At 47.9% G+C, this 16,259-nt stretch overlaps 1 protein-coding gene and 1 long non-coding RNA gene across 3 annotated transcripts in view; one reads left to right on the top strand and one right to left on the bottom strand.

Annotated features, from left to right (window-relative positions):
- LOC140618323 (uncharacterized) overlaps positions 1 to 16,259 on the top strand; it is a 117,384-nt gene that overhangs the window by 72,090 nt on the left and 29,035 nt on the right. For both annotated transcript variants that reach the window (XR_012018497.1, XR_012018498.1), the window contains one exon: positions 1,532 to 1,649. This is a non-coding gene — a long non-coding RNA (uncharacterized lncRNA). The remainder of the gene's footprint in view (positions 1 to 1,531; positions 1,650 to 16,259) is intronic.
- Positions 4,664 to 11,901, bottom strand: LOC140618320 (BPI fold-containing family A member 1-like). The gene is made up of 9 exons (XM_072800583.1): positions 11,765 to 11,901; positions 9,627 to 9,801; positions 9,293 to 9,452; positions 7,706 to 7,813; positions 7,430 to 7,579; positions 6,435 to 6,519; positions 5,738 to 5,801; positions 5,295 to 5,371; positions 4,664 to 4,835 (listed from the first exon to the last, which is right to left on the bottom strand). Exons 2-8 carry the CDS (start codon positions 9,784 to 9,786, stop codon positions 5,331 to 5,333), a joined length of 768 nt encoding a protein of 255 aa, XP_072656684.1. The 5' UTR covers positions 9,787 to 9,801; positions 11,765 to 11,901; the 3' UTR covers positions 4,664 to 4,835; positions 5,295 to 5,330.

Below are 16,259 nucleotides of genomic sequence, written 5' to 3'. Positions count from 1 at the left end.
CTCTTTCTGGCCTACCAGGGCTCTGTGGAGAGGTCTGCTGATAATCTAATATTTCTCCCCATAATTTAGGGATCTCTTGTCTCTTGCTGCTTTAAGGATTTTCTCTTTATCTTTGGAATTTGCAAGTTTCACTATTAAATGTTGAGGTGTTGAACGTTTTTTATTGATTTTGGGGGGGACATCTCTATCTCCTGTATCTGAATGCCTGTTTCCCTCCCCAAATTAGGGAAGTTCTCAGCTATGATTTGTTCAAATATGCTTTCTGGCCCTCTGTCCCTCTTGGTGCTCTCAATTATACATAGATTTTTTTCCTTCTGAGGCTATCATTTATTTTCCTTAAACTTTCCTCATGGTCTTTTGTTTTTCTCAGCTTCCTTCCTTGTGAAGGCAGATACTTAACTGACTGAGCCACCCAGGTGCCTCACCTTTATTTATTTAATATTCCCCCTTTAAATGGTCTTCCTACAAATTCTTTGATGCTCCCTTTAAGAGGGGGGACTACTTCACCCCAGGGACTGTGGATGGATTTATCTAGAGACCAGATACAGCCTACAGAGCCAGACAGCCTGGGTTTGAATCCTGACTCCATGTTTACCAGCTGCGTGTCCTTGGGCAAGTGACCTCATCTCTCTGGGTCTCAGGCTTCGCAGTGAAGTGGGGGCAATAACAACACAACCCTCCAGGGCTATTGGATTAATGAAATTAACCTACAACAAATGCTTAGAGCAGAGCCTGGCACCGAGTTTGGGGCTCAATACAAATCTGTTGTGGCTCTTCCTGCCTCTCCTTGCAATGCCTGTGGGGGTCATGGGATCATGTTGGGGAGCAGGGTGGGGGTTGGAGGGGGAGGGAGATGGGGATGAAGGACCAATCCTCTGATCTCCCTTCTGTGGGTCTGGCTGCCTTGCTCCTGCTCCAGCCCCACCTGCCCCAGCTGGTGACTTCAGGGACTTAATTTACCTTCTCTGTGTTTCTGTAAAGAGAGGCCAATCGTAAGAGTACCTCCCTCAAAGGGCTATGTGGAGGATTAAAGGAAGTGATGACAAGTAAAGCTGCAATTGCAGAGATTATGAACCAGAACTTCATCCTGAGCCCTTTCTGAATTTCTCACTCACAGAAACCAAGAACCATCATGAAATAAGTACTGCTGTTTAAGCCACTGAATCTTGGGGTGGTATGTTATACAGAAGTGGTAGCCAGAACATGAACATGAGGGGACCCCTTTAGACTGTATTTTGTGACAGAACAGGGAAAAGACCGAATGTGTGCCATGGTCCATCCCAAGTGAATGCAAATTGCCTCTTAAGTGGTTATCTGGTGGGGACTGAGAAGAACACACTTGCCAGGTAAATAATACATACCAGGCACCAGAGGCTGCAGTCATCTGTTCTAGTAAAAATATTATGACCAGGAGGGTTCTTGGTTAAGTCACTGGTAGTCCACTGTTATGTGCCGAAAGCCCATCTGGTTATGCGGATTGGAGAGTTGAGATGGGTGGAAGGAAACTTCCTTTACTTTGTCTTTCCTTCAGAATGAAATGAAAACCCTGGACACAGTGAATGAGGTGGCTCTCTGAGGGGTCTGAAACATAAGTGGCAGCAGGTGGACCAAGGAAGGGAGTCATACCTGAAAGAATGAATGACTCACAGGTGAGTTTCCTGGGTTTTTCTCCCTCCCATATCTTTTGTCCTGGACTCAAGAGCAATGTGAGGCATGGAACTACACACAGGCGTGAATACAAGAAGTTCCAAGAGAAGTCCTCTCTTTCTGATCCCAAGAAGTAGGAAGGGGGTCCCCTACACATAAGACAGTGAAGGAAATCCTCTTTATAAAAACACCACCTGCAGAAGGTGGGTTGGAATTTGAACCTAACTGGGTTAGCCTGAATCTAACTGGGTAATTTGCATGCTAACCCAAACCAACCCACCCCAAACATTCTCCATAGGATTTAAGTAAGATCCAGTCTCATAACATGATGTTAAAAATGTCTAGTGCAACTGGGTGTTATGCTATATGTTGGCAAATTGAACTCCAATAAAAAAATAAAAAAAATGTCTAGTGCAACGACACATTGGAGATGGATCCAATCTGAATGAGAGGAAGAAGAATAGCTGAAAGAAATGAACAGAGCCTCAGGGAGCAGTTGGACTCTAGCGAGAGGTCTATTTTCATGTCACAAGAGTCTCAGAATGAGAAAAGAATGGTGTGGGAAATAAATGTGAAGAAATAATGGTTGACAATTTTTAATGAAGTCTCACTTTCTGGATGGTGGTATGAGAATCCTGGGAGGCCCATCCTCCAGGGAATCAAACATAACTGGTGAAAAGTATAAAAACCTCAGACTTCCCATCTCAGCACCAGCATGTAAAGAGCTTGGAGGTGAATACTCCCATCCTCACAACAAGAAAAGAACTCAACGTGGACAGTCAGCCACTCTCTTCGTCCTGTCAGGGAATGGAAGTCAGAGGGCAAACTGCCATCCCCTGGTCTGGAGAGATAGGTGAACACATCGAATTACAGCCAAGATCAGCTTACCTGAAGTAGAGGCTGCTGGGTAGGAATACTTAAAGTGTAATTATGACAAATTGCTGAAACCTGAGTGTAGACTGGCTTGAGAGTTAGAAACTCCCAGTCTTTAGATCTGTCATTTTGACAAACGTCCTTGGAAAAGAGGCTGTTTATACTGGGTGAACTCTGAGTCAAATAAAGAGAGCCTTGAGAGTAGGATCTTCCAGGGAACTAACGAGGCAGATCAAATAATGATGGTATTCTGGGGATGAGGTTTTGACGTTGTTCCAATACTTCCTGTCCAGAGGCTTCCAGGCTACTGATTTTCACCAAGACTATAGGCTTTGGGTTTTCAAGTCTTCTATGGAGAGTAGGAGATGGGACTAGGGTAAAAGAAGACACCACAAAGCACATTGTTCTTACCAAGATTCAGCAATTTTTATTGAATAAACACACCCCAGATTGCTGCAAGCCTTTGGTTAATTTCAAGAGTTCTGAAAAAGCTGGTTCTAACAATTTTAATTTTGGAGGGGAGCAGTGGGAAACTAGTATTCAGAGACAGGCAGTGAATGTGTGTCCAGAAGGGAAAGCAGTTTGGTCAGAGGGCAGCAGGACCAGGGTTGATGGTACCAGGTGTGTGCCTGTCCTTACTCAGCTTGATTCTTGGAATCTCAGCCAAGGGGGACACTCAGTATTGACCTAATGCCTGCCCAAAAGAGGACTTAAGAGTAACTAATGCCTGGACTCTTCTCAAACCCTGTCAGGTCCTAATTGCTAGTTTCCAGTCTGGAAAGTGGTGCTTCAGATCACTCGACTAGGTAGACAGACATTCATGATGATCATTCAGCTGCTTAGGAAATGTAACTATTCATCCTGAGCCCAGAAGTATTCTAGTTCTGTGGCTGTGGAAAATTCTTCCTTCCATTCCCTTGCCAGAACACACATGCTGGTTTCCTACAATAAACTTTGCAGTTCTGAACTCTAGGCTGTCTTCCCACTATGCCGTATTGGCTGGTGACAGCAGTAGGTGGGGATGGTGCTAAGTCTAGGCATGTTGACACATGTTTGACAAGGGTTGAGAAACACCAACCTGAATCTGCTCCTTGTCACAAGGTCAGTGGGGTCTCCTAGAGCACAAGGGAGAAGTTTTCTGTGCAGTCTGGAATGTTTCAGCCCTTGATTTGTCTTTTTGTCAAACTGTGGCTTGTGCAAGTCATTCACATATATCTCAAGGCCTCAGTACCCTCATTTGTGTAACGACATGGTTGCACTAGTCTTTTAAGGGCCACAAACAATGATGGCATATTTAGTTTTTATTTGAGGGGACAACCTTCCCCAGCCTGAGTAGTCCTGTTCTTTATTCTTGTCTCCAATTTTTCATAAATCTTCTTTGCACTCAGTCTTTCCTTCCTTTAATCCTTTCCTCTTCTCAGTTTCTGAAAATCAGGCTTCTTCTTCCAAAAATAGGACTCTCACCCATGGCATCAATAATCTTATCATATGCTTCTCCAATGGCCCTTCTCTATGTCTATGAGCAATGAACAATGTGGACCAGTTTGTCCTGCCTCCTACACTTCCTCTTTGTCATTTTTCATATCCTCTTGCTGAGAAAACAGAAAGGAAGTCAGTATGACTGGATGCCAGCGAGCAAAAGAGGAATGGTGGATGATTTGTGTATCCATCGGGTTCCTGGATATCTCCCCTGGGTCTCCCAGGCACTTCCTTCAGCATGGCCACAGCTGAAGGCATAATCTTCCTGCTGGAATCACTTCATCTTCCCACATCCCCAGTCACCTTCAGACTCTTCTACCTGAGATATGGACAGCAACCTGCACCTCACCTGCTCCCTCACCTACACTCAGGTCCACTCCTGAACATCTCTCAGATCTGATGTTTTGCTTCTTGTGTGGTAGACTTGTGTGTCCTCATCTCTGCCTAGAGTGTTACACCTACCTTCAACCCCTCATACACTCCTCCTGAGGACACTAGAGCAGTTACTCTGAAATCCCCCCTCCTCTGAACATCTCCGTGTCTAGCTTAAGACCATAAAGTTCTACAATGTAAGCTCCACACTCTGTTCTATGGCTCCAACCACCCAGGCCAGGGCTCTTCCCAATCTATTAGCCCTCGAATGAGGGTGAAGCATGACAAGGTCCCCGGTGCAGAGAAAGAGCAACTTTATTTGGTGAAGAACATGGGCTGTAACACATGTTTGGTGGGGAAGGAGGGAGAGTGGGGTTTCCTTGGAGAGAAAGCTCCTCTGGTCCACAAGCAGTGGCCGTGTCACTGTCCAGGACATGGGTCAGCCTTCTGTGAGCCCTTGGAAGCTGGGAAGAGAGTGGATTGAGCAAAGGAAATTGTTCTTTTGGGAGAAGCCACCATCCAAATGGAGACTCGAGGTCACTGACTCTTGTTGGTATGGGCCCATCATCAAACATGCCCTCCAGAGAAGGGGAGGGGGCTGAGACTCTAAGGCTAGGGTCTGGTCTTGTCTCAGCCACAAGGGAGGCCTAGACTTGGGGTTCGGGGACTCTTTCTATCCACATGTACTTGTGTGTGTGTGTGTGTGTGTGTATGTATCCACAGCCATGCATGTTTCTCTTTGTGGCTGTGTTGTGGTGCTACCTGAGTCTCTCCACCTCCATCAGCATTTCTGTAGACTTCTCTGTGCATCTTTGGGAATGTCTACATGGCTCTTTGTCTCTCTTTGAACAGCACTTGTCCCAAGCCCCCTGCTGCCTCCTACAGCAGCACCCAAATCCTGGGGATTGGGGAAAGGCACTCACCAGTTCAACAGTAGCCGGGTCCCTTTCCCAGAAGGCTTAGACTTTGATGACAAATTCCAGCCCATGGATCAGTAACTCTGGAAGATGCAGGCCAGAATGACGATCTCAGTGTGAAGGAGTTGAGGGATATCCTACACTCCCCCTGAAGCCTGGGGCTGGGGAGCAGGAACTTTGGTCATCCAACTAAGCTCAGGCAAAGGTTGACAGGGACAATCCCTCGTTCTACCAAACAGCCCAGCTGTTCTCAGTGTCAGGGCTGATGAGGGAGGCAGGGCCCAGCCCTCAACATTATCTGGATAATTCAAGGCAAAAAGAAACCTGAAAAAGGGAGAGCTGAGGCTGGAAGGATCTAGCTCTCTCCTGTGGTGTGCAGGGATAGAGCTCCTTGGGGGAGATCGCTACTTCTGAAGAGGGAGAGAGAGGCCTTGGGAAGGGGTACTTACCAGCAATGGAATGTACCAAGGTGACGTCCAACTCACTGAGAACCTCATTGACCAGAGGGCATACCTGACCCAGGGAGCAAAGAGAGGCATTGGGCAAAGCAGTACCTGGAGGGAGGCCCTGGGAACTGCAGCAGCCCCAGGATGGATTCTCTGGGGGGAGATTCTCTGTCATTTTTCTGTGTCTGAGACTGTTTGGTTCTAAGCCATCTCACAGATAGATGCTTACACATTCACACGGGCAGAAGGAGAAATGGAGGCATGTACGTGAAGTGCCCAATCACACACCGAGCCAGGGTTCACCATGTGATATGACACCTGTGTGCCATAATAGGGCGAACTGCTCCAGGAGGGGTAAATTTCGAATTGTAGGAGGCACCCAAGCATAGGCTGTAAGAATGCCTGTCTATAGCCACAGTGGGAGTGGACTGGAAGATTCTTGGGGCAGGGGACAGTTCCTTTCAGCTGTGGTGTGGACATGCACAGGGCTCAGCCCAGAGCAGGATCCAACCACTGCAATTTGCAGGATAGAAAGAAGAAACACGAACAAGTGAATCAGTGGACAGGTAGATGATAGATGGTATATACATAACAAACTGAGGGGCTCAGAAAAGCTTACTCCAGGGCCTTCTTTCAGCCCGAGAAGCTCTGAGACCCAAAGATCAGGAGCTGCCACTCCCTGCCCCCCGCCCCCGCTTACCTCGCCCTGTACCAGCTCAGGAAGGACTTTATTCAAGAAGCTGCTGAGACTGTCCACAAGACTTTGAACAGGGAGGGGAGCAAATCTAAAAGAAAAAAAAATCCATGGGGTGGTGCAGAGGCCTGGGGATGGTATGTGCGGCCACTGTGCCCACATCAGTCTCAGTACTAAGTGACCGAAATGGGGCCTTGTCCACTCACACCCTTGCGCAGCAAACACCAGGGCGCCTATTCACAGGGAGTGGCACCCTACACAGCTTTGCACATGATAGGCACGTGTAGTTTAAACACCTAGTTCCAGCAGACACTAGGAATTCAGTAGAATTCCTATACATGGATGAACAGTGCTTAGTATATACTTGTCATGAGGGTTCAGTGAGATGATACATGTGAAACACAATATATGTGTTTAGGAAATGGTAACCATTATGGGATGACTTCTACATATTATGCATAATTCATTCTCCCTTTTAGCAGGTAAATGAAAGAAGTAACCCAGGTAGGCTGCATAGCTATTTTACCTCATACTGGGATAAAGCACTTTCATACTTATTATCTTAGTGGATTCACTCAAGAACTCCAATGCAGCTCTCATCTTACAGTTATCAGACCAAGCTGAGACTCTACATGGGGAAGCACTGTCCAAGTTCATACAAGAGACTCTATGTGGGGAAAGCACTGTCCATACAAGAATCTTTCCACCTTTGCATGCCCCTCTGGTCAATGAGCTTGAACTCAGATTTTTTTATTGCCTAATGAGCATAAAATTGGCCAGCCCAGCTAAGAAGAGATAGTGGCTATTTACCCACCCATTTACCTATCCATCCATCCATCTATCCACCCATCCATCCATCTGTCTTCCCTCCCTCCTATTCATTTTCCCACCCTCCCAGCCTCCCACTAATCCCCACTCCCATTGTTCCATCTTCCCAGCCATCTAGCCATCATCCCATCAATATTGTTCCTGGGCAGGAGAAGCCACCCCTCTGGCCTCACCCATTAAGCAGGGAGATTTGCAGGCTCCCAGGGGAGTGAGTGCAGTCACCAAGAATCAGATGAATCTTCCCCTGATCATTTTTCACAGCTAAAATTTCTGCAGTGATGTTTAACTTCACAGCCAGCTTTACCAGACTGCTGGTCAGGGGCCTGCAGAGGAGAAAGTTTGCTGCATTTGCATCTGTCAGACTCCCAACACCTCCCTTATGGCTACCCATGGTCATCAGGGTCTCCTTTGGAGAGCCACCCTCCCATCTTCCCTTGGGACTCACTCACGTATTCACATTGAGGACTATGCCTAGAGGGATGGTGACATAGAGACGATGACCATCAGGGCTCTGCACAAGTCCAAGTTCCAGCAGCTGGGGGTTAGTGATCTTCAATCTGTCCAATAAGCAACATTGGAAGGAGGAATATTAGTTCCTTTGGCCCCAAACCTGGAAACCACCTTTAACCCAATTGTACTCATTCCAGAAGAGGAGCTACCCATGAGGTGAGATGGGGGAGACAAGAGTGGCATCTTGCAGCAAAAACCACATGGTTCTGAGTCATACCATTGATATTGTTCCTGGGCAGGAGAAGCCACCCCTCTGGCCTCACCCATTAAGCAGGGAGATTTGCAGGGAGATTAGTGTTTCCCAACTTCTGCACTAGGTCAGATCCTGACACACCATGGCCCTCTCCTCATCTCAAGTCTCTGAGGTATTCAGGGTGGAGGCTGTGTCTGGATTGTTTGTATTCTGCACGCCAACTCAGAGTCTTACAAATAAGGAGGCTACTCCATATTGGTTCACTTTGTGGATGGATGAGTAGGTAGGCAGACCCATGGGAGAGTAACTGGTTATGTGGAAGAGAGGATGGACAAATGGATGGATGGATAAATGGATGAATGGATGGGGATGGGCAAGTGGAGTAACCATCACCTTCAGTGGCAAGTCAGTCAACAATGATTACCATGGCAATCAAGGAGCAGGAAGTAGGAGAGAATGGAGACAGAGGATGGAAGCAAGGCTCTTCCATGAGCCGACCTCACAACAACTGTGGCAGGTGATTACATTGTTTCCAGTCCTCCCGACAGTTTTTCTCTGTGGGTACCATGATCTCCATTTTACAGATGGAGAAACCAAGCCCAGAGAGACCAAGCATCCTATTCTCTGGCACCCAGCAGGTACGTGGTGCATTTGGAAATCAAACTCAAGGCTGTCTGTCTGTCTCCAAGTCAGGGGCAAGCATATGGGTGGGTGGGAATTTTAGAGATGGCTTTGATCCAGTCCTATCAAGGACCCAGCTTTGGAAGCTCCCTGGCATCAAGCTTCCCATTATTGCTATACTTGCTTAGAGAGCTCTCAGGAGTCTCATGGGAAACCCCACATCAGACTGTTCAGTGGCCATTACATTGAGGATGTCATCAAGGAGAGTAGCTTATATTTTCTTGTTTACATCAAAGGCCACCTGTGTTCTCCATAGGTGAGGAGAACAGAATTACCACAGTGCAGTGGAAAGGCCTCGCCTTTGAACTTAATTAGACCTAGATCCCTGGCTCTGTACCACTCTAGTTGTGTGAGCACAGGCACATTTCTGTGCTTCAGTTTTACCATCTCTAAATTGGAGATTAATTGCACTTTAAAGCATTGTCATAAGGACTATGGATGATGCTGAGGACACAAGATATGCTTCAGGACTGGGGGCAATCACTGATTCAAGAGGACTGGTGTTCTTGCCAGGCTGTGGGAAGGATCTCACACGAGTCCTGGCCTCATGTTCAGACCACCCCTCTCTCTCCTCTGGGGCCACTGCCTGGGGGCCCAGATCTCCAACAGAGATTTTCTGGTGTGTGGAGGACCAAGGCCTATGACTACTCACTCAATGATACTGTCCAGGAGGGGGACCATTGAAGTCACTTTCCCAAGCAGGCCCCCAAGCAGGCCACCAGAAGTGCCTCCTCCAGTCTTCAGGATGTTCAAAAGTGGAAGGTTTTCGAGAATGTCCAATAGACCCCCAGAGAGCAGGCCACTGCTGAGGCCTAAAAATGGGTACAGGGGTGGATCCTTGGGGGTCAAATCTGATAATTACAGATCCTCAGCCCCTCACCCCCAATCATCCCTGCCTCCCTCCCTGCATCGAACCATTGGACACACACACACACACACACACACACACACACACACCCCTGAAAGAGGTTGTCACAAACTCTCACCATCTGTTAAGTCTCCAGCAAGATCTGTGGGACTTGGGTCCTGGCCTGGAGTCGCCTCCAAAAACAGGGTATGTTCCAGGGGCAAAGACAGGGCTTCCAGCAGGGTTGTGGTCTGGGCCAGCAGCCCACAGAAGACAATGAGGCCCCCAGTTTGAAACATCTTTACTCTTGGTATCTGTGGACAGAATGATGGGTCCAGCTAGCACGTATATCAGAGAGGAATTCATCCACCATCTGCCCCCGACCTCCAGAACACCAGAGAGTGAATAGTAATAGCTAACACTACCTAGCATTTCCTCTGGGCCAGGCATTCATCTGCGTACTTCATGCTCAGTAATTGATTTTATCTTAACCACCCCCGAAGATGTGGGGATTTATCACCTGCATTGCACAAGTGAGGAAAGGACAGTCTAGTGAGTTTAGGTGACTTCCCCCAAGATTGTAAACACAAAATAGGGACAGGATTTGAAGCCAGATTTGTCTGACCCAGAGGCCTCTGTTTAAATTCAGTGACCATCAGATTTACCCTCCATTTGGGCTTGCTTGCAATGGCCTGAATCATTGCCCCTAGTTTTCCCTCTTTAGACAAAGCAAATGAAAAAGCTGAGGGACTGAGCTTCTTTGCCATTATCTCCATTAAAATCTTTTGGCCCGGACCCAGATTGCGATGATTTGTGGAAGCCCTATTAAATCACAGAATATCAGAGGTCACATGTTCATAGCCACCATCTCATCCAGACCAATGCTGGAGAGATCCTGGAGCCATTCGAAGTCCTCATTGCATAACAAGAATCAAGGGGCCATGGGATGCCTAGGTGGCTTAGCAGTTGAGCATCTGTCTTTGGCTCAGGGCCTGATCCTGGGGTCCCGGGATTGAGCCCCACATCGGGCTTGCATGAAGCCCTGCACGAAGCCCTGCATGAAGCCTGCTTCTCCCTCTGCCTGTGTCTCTACCTTTCTCTCTCTCTGTGTCTCTCATGAATAAATAAATAAATAAATAAATAAATAAATAAATAAATAAAATCAATCTTAAAAAAAAAAAAAAAGAATCGGGGCCAGAAAGGAGTAGTGACTTCCCCAAGGTCACACAACAATTTGATGGCAACTTGGTGGTTGGAGATAGGTCTCTGACCTCTTCAAATGTACACCCTGATCTTTTTTTTTTTTTTAAGATTTTGTTTATTTATTTGAGAGAGAGCAGAGAGAAAGAGGGAGAGAGAGAGAGAGAGCACAAGCAGGGGTGAGGGGCAGAGGGAGAGGGATAAGCAGGCTCCCTGCTGAGTCCAGAGCCTAATATGAGACTCAATCCAGGACCCTAGGATCATGACCTGAGCCAAAGGCAGACACTTAACTGAATGAGCCACCCAGGAGTCCCCACACTGTCTGTTCTATACCTTTCTCTTCTCTCTCAAGCTAACCTGAACAAAATTTAGGTGCAACCCCTGACATCTGGCTGCCTTTTGCACTGTTTCCTCCCACATATCACCTCCTCTCATAGGCCTATTTGGCAGCCAGCAAAGGTGTTGAAAGCTTCTTTGGGCAAAATTCCATCAACTGGCTGATTCAGACAAAGCAGCACTATCGTTGCTGTGACTGGCTGGAATCGAAAGGGCTTTCTGGTCCAAAGAGCCAGTTGTGGCCTCCCTGGGGAGGTCAACTTAGATTGCATTCTCTGAATCTCTTTTGGGAAACAGACCTTTTATGAATGCAATGGAAGCTGAGGACACTCTTCCCAGAAAAGTGCATCAAAATGTACAAAATGAGGGTGAATTTTAGGTGGTTTGTAGATGATGGTCTGAGTCCACAATGGAAACCTCAAGGTAAAATTCCTGCCATAGAGATTTTGATTTAGAGTTAAGAAGAACATGCTCGTGAGCGAACCTTCACACACAACCACATGCTCCCCATCACCACCAAATCCTCTTTTCTACATTTCCACATTCAAACCTTACATCAATATCACTGGTCTCTCAGGGGAGCAGAGTAAATGGCCATTCCTATTCCTCTGAAAATCCCTCTGAAAAAGACTCCAAGTGAGCGATCCTAAATGCAGCCAGCCAGTGCCCACCCCACAGCAAGGAGCCTGGCAGCCCTGCCACCCAGGATGGCGGAGCAGGTGTGGGATGAGCGGATCTCACCTGGGCTTCTCAGAGGTCCTGGTGGCTCTCCTGCTCTCCCCTTCCCTCTCCTGCTTGCTTCTGCCACGGAGGTAGCGTCTTTTATAGTGTGCAAATCAGGAAATGTGCAATCAGATGATGCGATCGGATGCTGGGTTTCTAGATAATTCAGAATTCTGTGATTTGGTGGTGTCTTTCAGGGCTCTCCAAAGTAAATAATTGCCAATCACATTAGTAGGTGGGACAGTTAAGCTACTTGATAGACAAGTTAAACAGAGAAAAACTTGAGATGGGGATATTACTCAAGACTTCATGGGTTCATGAGCAGAGCCGAGGCCGGGGGCCCACGCTCCGAGTCAGCCTGGCATCACTTTTGGAACATGGGGAGAGGCAGCCAGTGGGAGCCCAGGGAATGGGCCTCAGTCTCATAGTGAGGCTGTTTTCCATTCCTGGTCCAGTTCTTTTTTTCCATTTGAAGGATTCTTGCTCCCAGTGTCCAAAGCTTCAAACTGATTTTCCTACATCTGGGGTCTCCTCTTTTTCGAGTCTCTCTATAGCATGACAGTCATGTGCTGGGGGCTGTCCATCCTCATCAGAACTCTAGGAGGGAGGGCAGGCGGCGCTCCTCCTTTGTGAGAGCAGAAAACTGAGGCACCGTGGAGGCAAGGGCCCGAGACCCAGTGAGAATGGGGCAGTCAGAACTGCTCGCACTGGATGATCACAATGAAACACTGTCAACAGCTAACACTCGCTGAGCCCTTGCTGAATGCCAGCCTGGCTCTGTTCTTCACAGACAGCAACCCCACAAATCCTCCCAAGGTGTGGGCTGGGAATGAGTACCCCTCTTTTACAAGGGGAAAACTGAGACTTGCAGCGTGAGTGGACGCGTCCAGATGTGCGCAGTGGGCCTGGGGCCACGACCTTCACGCCGCAGTCCATTCTCTGAATCGCTGTGCTGAGACGCAAAGACGCCCACCGTTCATTCACTGCCCGTTTTGCTTTCAGACATGGCATGATCCCATGACATTTCACTTTGATATCCTGGAAAAATCTTTCCAGGTTGCCAGGCCAGAAGGATGCTGTGGCATCCCAGTCTCTACCCTAACTTTATCTTCTTCCCTTCTCCAAATAAGGCATTTGTCCCCACTCCTTGGGCCTTTGAATCTGTTTTGCAGATGAAACCATTGGGACATTGAGAGATCAAGGTCCTAGACTAGTGAGAGCAGCTCTTGCCCTGCAATACCTAACATCTTATAAGTAAAAGCAGAAAGGGGAGGAGGAAATGCATATTATTTATGGGGCACCTACTATGTGCTGGGTGCTTTCCCTGTTTCAACCTCGTCTTCATCAGCGGTGGTTGGGATGGTTGCCCCTCAAATATCAGATAGGGAGACTGAGGTTCAGAGAGGGAAACTACTTCCCAGGGCGCACAGCAAGTGAGTGGTGGAGTCAGAACTCACTCCCGTGTCTCATATCCCTGTAATCAATGAGCCGTGCTGCCTTCCCTCGTGCCAGGCTTTCACTAGAACTGCTCTCCTTCCTGGCAGAGTCTGGCCGATGCCTCTAAGGGGCTAGTGCCATGGCTCTGAACTCACTTATCCATTGAAATATTCTCTAGACTCTTCCCATGGCTTGTGTGTTGTCAGTCATCCTCAAAGGGGTCTCACTGTTTTGTTATCTTGGTACAACTCCTATGAGTAGGGTCAGATTGCTACTATCTTTGTGGGGAAACTGAGGTAGATAAGTCAAGGGACCGATTTAAGTTTGTGAAGCTAATTTCTGGACAGCTAACAACCTCTGGTTTGAAGCCAGGAGGCTGCATATATATTATGGCAGAGAGGGGATGGGTCTGGGTGCAGACTGCCCTGACTCTAATCCTATGACCTCAGGCACGTGACTCTAATCCATTCAACTTCAGTTTCCTTGTCTATAAATGGGAGGATGATATCTACCTCACTGGGCGGTGGGGGATGAAGTCTGGGGAGCTGGTGTGAATCTCAGTTCATAAATTCAAGTGCCCATGTCTGTCTTTCTCCTGTATCTGTAGCTTAGTTACCATTTCATTTTTTTTTTTTTTTTTAGTTACCTTTTCAAATGCCACTTTCCTGGGTAACAGAAACTTCCCCATTTTCCTCTGGGGTTTTCTTTCTTTCTTCTTCTTTTTAAAAAGATTTTTATTTTTTATTTATTTGAGAGAGAGAGAGTGAGAGCCTAGCAGAACAGGGGGAGAGAGGGAGAGGGAGAAGCAGGCTCCCTGCTGTCCAAGGAGTCTGGATGGGATGTCACTACCTTTTTTGGCAAAGACCCAGGCTTTGAAAATTCACAAGGCTTCTCTTCACTCCTGCCAGAGATGCCCTTCCTTGGAGCCACAGGAGCTGCCCCGTCCTGCTGCCCTGAGGAGGGCAAGAGGCAGGGGGCATCCAGAGACATGAAAGGTCACGCTGCTAACATTTTGAGACAGTTTTCCACCTTGGTGACGTTGGTGCCTTCCCAAAGTGTTTCTCAGAAACCATAAGTGGTGCCCTTTGCTTCCTCAGTCAGGGTGCTGGTTCTGTTGCCCTGGAGCAAGATTAGGTGGAGGTGGGTGCATGGGGGACTGCATTGGAGGGGGACTTTCAGGTGGTCTTGGAAACCCCAGGGGTTTTATTGAGGGGCTGAGGCAGAAGGGTTAGCAGGGAGCTGGGGAGCTGGGTGCCCCAACTTTGATGAGAAAATAGATTTTCTTTTTTTTTTCCTGATCTTTTGCTGTTAGTTTCAGAGGTAGAATTTAATGATTCATCAGCTGCATACAACACCCAGAGCTCATTCCATCACATGCCCTCCTTAATGCCCATCACCCAGTTACCCCATCCCTGCACCCTCTCCCCTCCAGCAACCCTCAGTTTGTTTCCTAGAGTTCTGCATCTCTCATGGTTTGCCTCCCACTCTGTTTTCACCTGATTTTATTTTACCTTCCCTTTCCTGATGTTCATCTCTTTTGTTTCTTAAATTCCACATAGGAGTGAAACCATATGGTATTTGTCTTTCTCTGATTGAATTTATTTTGCTTAGCATAGTATGCGCTAATTCCATCCACATCATTGCAAATGGCAAGAGAGAGAATATATTTTCTTTTTTTTTTTTTTAAGATTTTATTTATTTATTCATGAGAGACACACAGAGAGAGAAGCAGAGACACAGGCAGAGGGAGAGGCAGGCTCCATGCAGGGAGCCCAATGTGGGACTCGATCCCGGGATCCCAGGACCATGCCCTGGGCCAAAGGCAGATGCTTAACCACTTAGCCACCCAGGCACCTGAGAATTTTTTTTTTTCAGCAATTTGCTCAAGTTCCACTTACCACTTACCTTGGAGATGAATTTCCCACCTACATTTGCAGCTAATGATAATAATAGTTTCTTATGAGACCTGGAGCTCTATACCATCCCTCTACTGTCCAGAACAACCCTGTGAGGGTACATGAGGCTCAGGGAGGATGGTGGCCTGCCCAGGGTCAGCCCAGGGAGGAAAGCAGACCGTCATCCCGAGCTGCCGCTTCAGTGCTCTTCACTTTGAGAACGACTTTGTGTTACTGAATCTTCAGAAAGTTCTTGCTCCTGTTCTCTGGAGCCTTCTCACCCCTGAGAAGTCAGGCTGCTCTGGATCCCAAGCCCTGCTGGGCTGAGGCCTCTAGGCAAGATGCTTTTCCCTCTTGCAGCCTTGATTCCCTAGCCTACACCCTCCAACTTGGGGCTGATGCTGCCCACCCCCGGCTGTGGGTTAAGTGGGGTTATTGCCCAGTGCCTGGCACAGAGTCAGAACTCCGTAGGAGAGGGGCATGGGAGTTACAAGGCACAGACAGGTGCCTTGCTTGGAGCAAGCTTTTGGGCCCTTAGGGCTGAATTTCTGCTTAACATCCCCCCACCCTGCTCCCACTCCAGCCCCTGTATCATAATGGAAGCCTATTGTGCAACAGGGTCTGTAGGGAGAAAACATGATGAGTCCATGGCTCTATGAACCTCAAAACAAAAGGAAAATAGAATCTGAGAAACCCAAGGAGGCCCCTTGAGGAAGGAGAGGCCCCTGAGCCACCCCCGGGTCAGGAGGAAGACAGACAAAAGCTGCCTTCAGGCAAGCTCACTGGAGGATGGGCTCAGCCCTCCTCTGTTTGCTCTTTGAATCATGAGCTGGACAACCCCCCCCACACCCCGCCCCCAAACTCAAGGCTGTCAAGGGGAATCCTCTGTGAGAACATGGGCGTTTAGGGTTGCAAATCCCCAACGAAGCATTTCGGATTAGGTGGTCAGAGCTGACAGAGGGAGACAGGAGGCTCTCCCGCCCTATTCTCATATCTGAGCTGTTGACACTTCCTTGTTTGCACTTGTCGATCCAGCCCAGGGCCTCTATCATCATTTTCCCGTGTGTGTGTGTGTGTGTGTGTGTGTGTAGGGTGTTAGGAGGAAGAGAGGGAGGACTGGAGGCAGGATTCACAGTGGCTAAGCCTGGGCTCTAGAGTTTGGCTGCCTGGGCACATTCCGC

Source organism: Canis lupus, chromosome 26 (genome assembly GCF_048164855.1).
Source record: "Canis lupus baileyi chromosome 26, mCanLup2.hap1, whole genome shotgun sequence".
Lineage (NCBI taxonomy): Eukaryota > Metazoa > Chordata > Mammalia > Carnivora > Canidae > Canis > Canis lupus.
The sequence above is the reverse complement of the archived record's forward strand: the minus strand, read 5'-3'. Positions and strand labels throughout refer to the sequence as shown.

What these genes read in the sequence shown, in the direction of transcription:
- LOC140618320 (XM_072800583.1), bottom strand. Translation starts at nt 9,786, where the DNA reads ATGTTTCAAACTGGGGGCCTCATTGTCTTCTGTGGGCTGCTGGCCCAG. An exon ending in CTCCTGGACAGTATCATTGA is followed by an intron (nt 7,814 to 9,292) that starts GTGAGTAGTCAT and finishes CTTATTGGACAG; the next exon opens with ATTGAAGATCACTAACCCCC. An exon ending in ATAGTCCTCAATGTGAATAC is followed by an intron (nt 7,580 to 7,705) that starts GTGAGTGAGTCC and finishes TCTCCTCTGCAG; the next exon opens with GCCCCTGACCAGCAGTCTGG.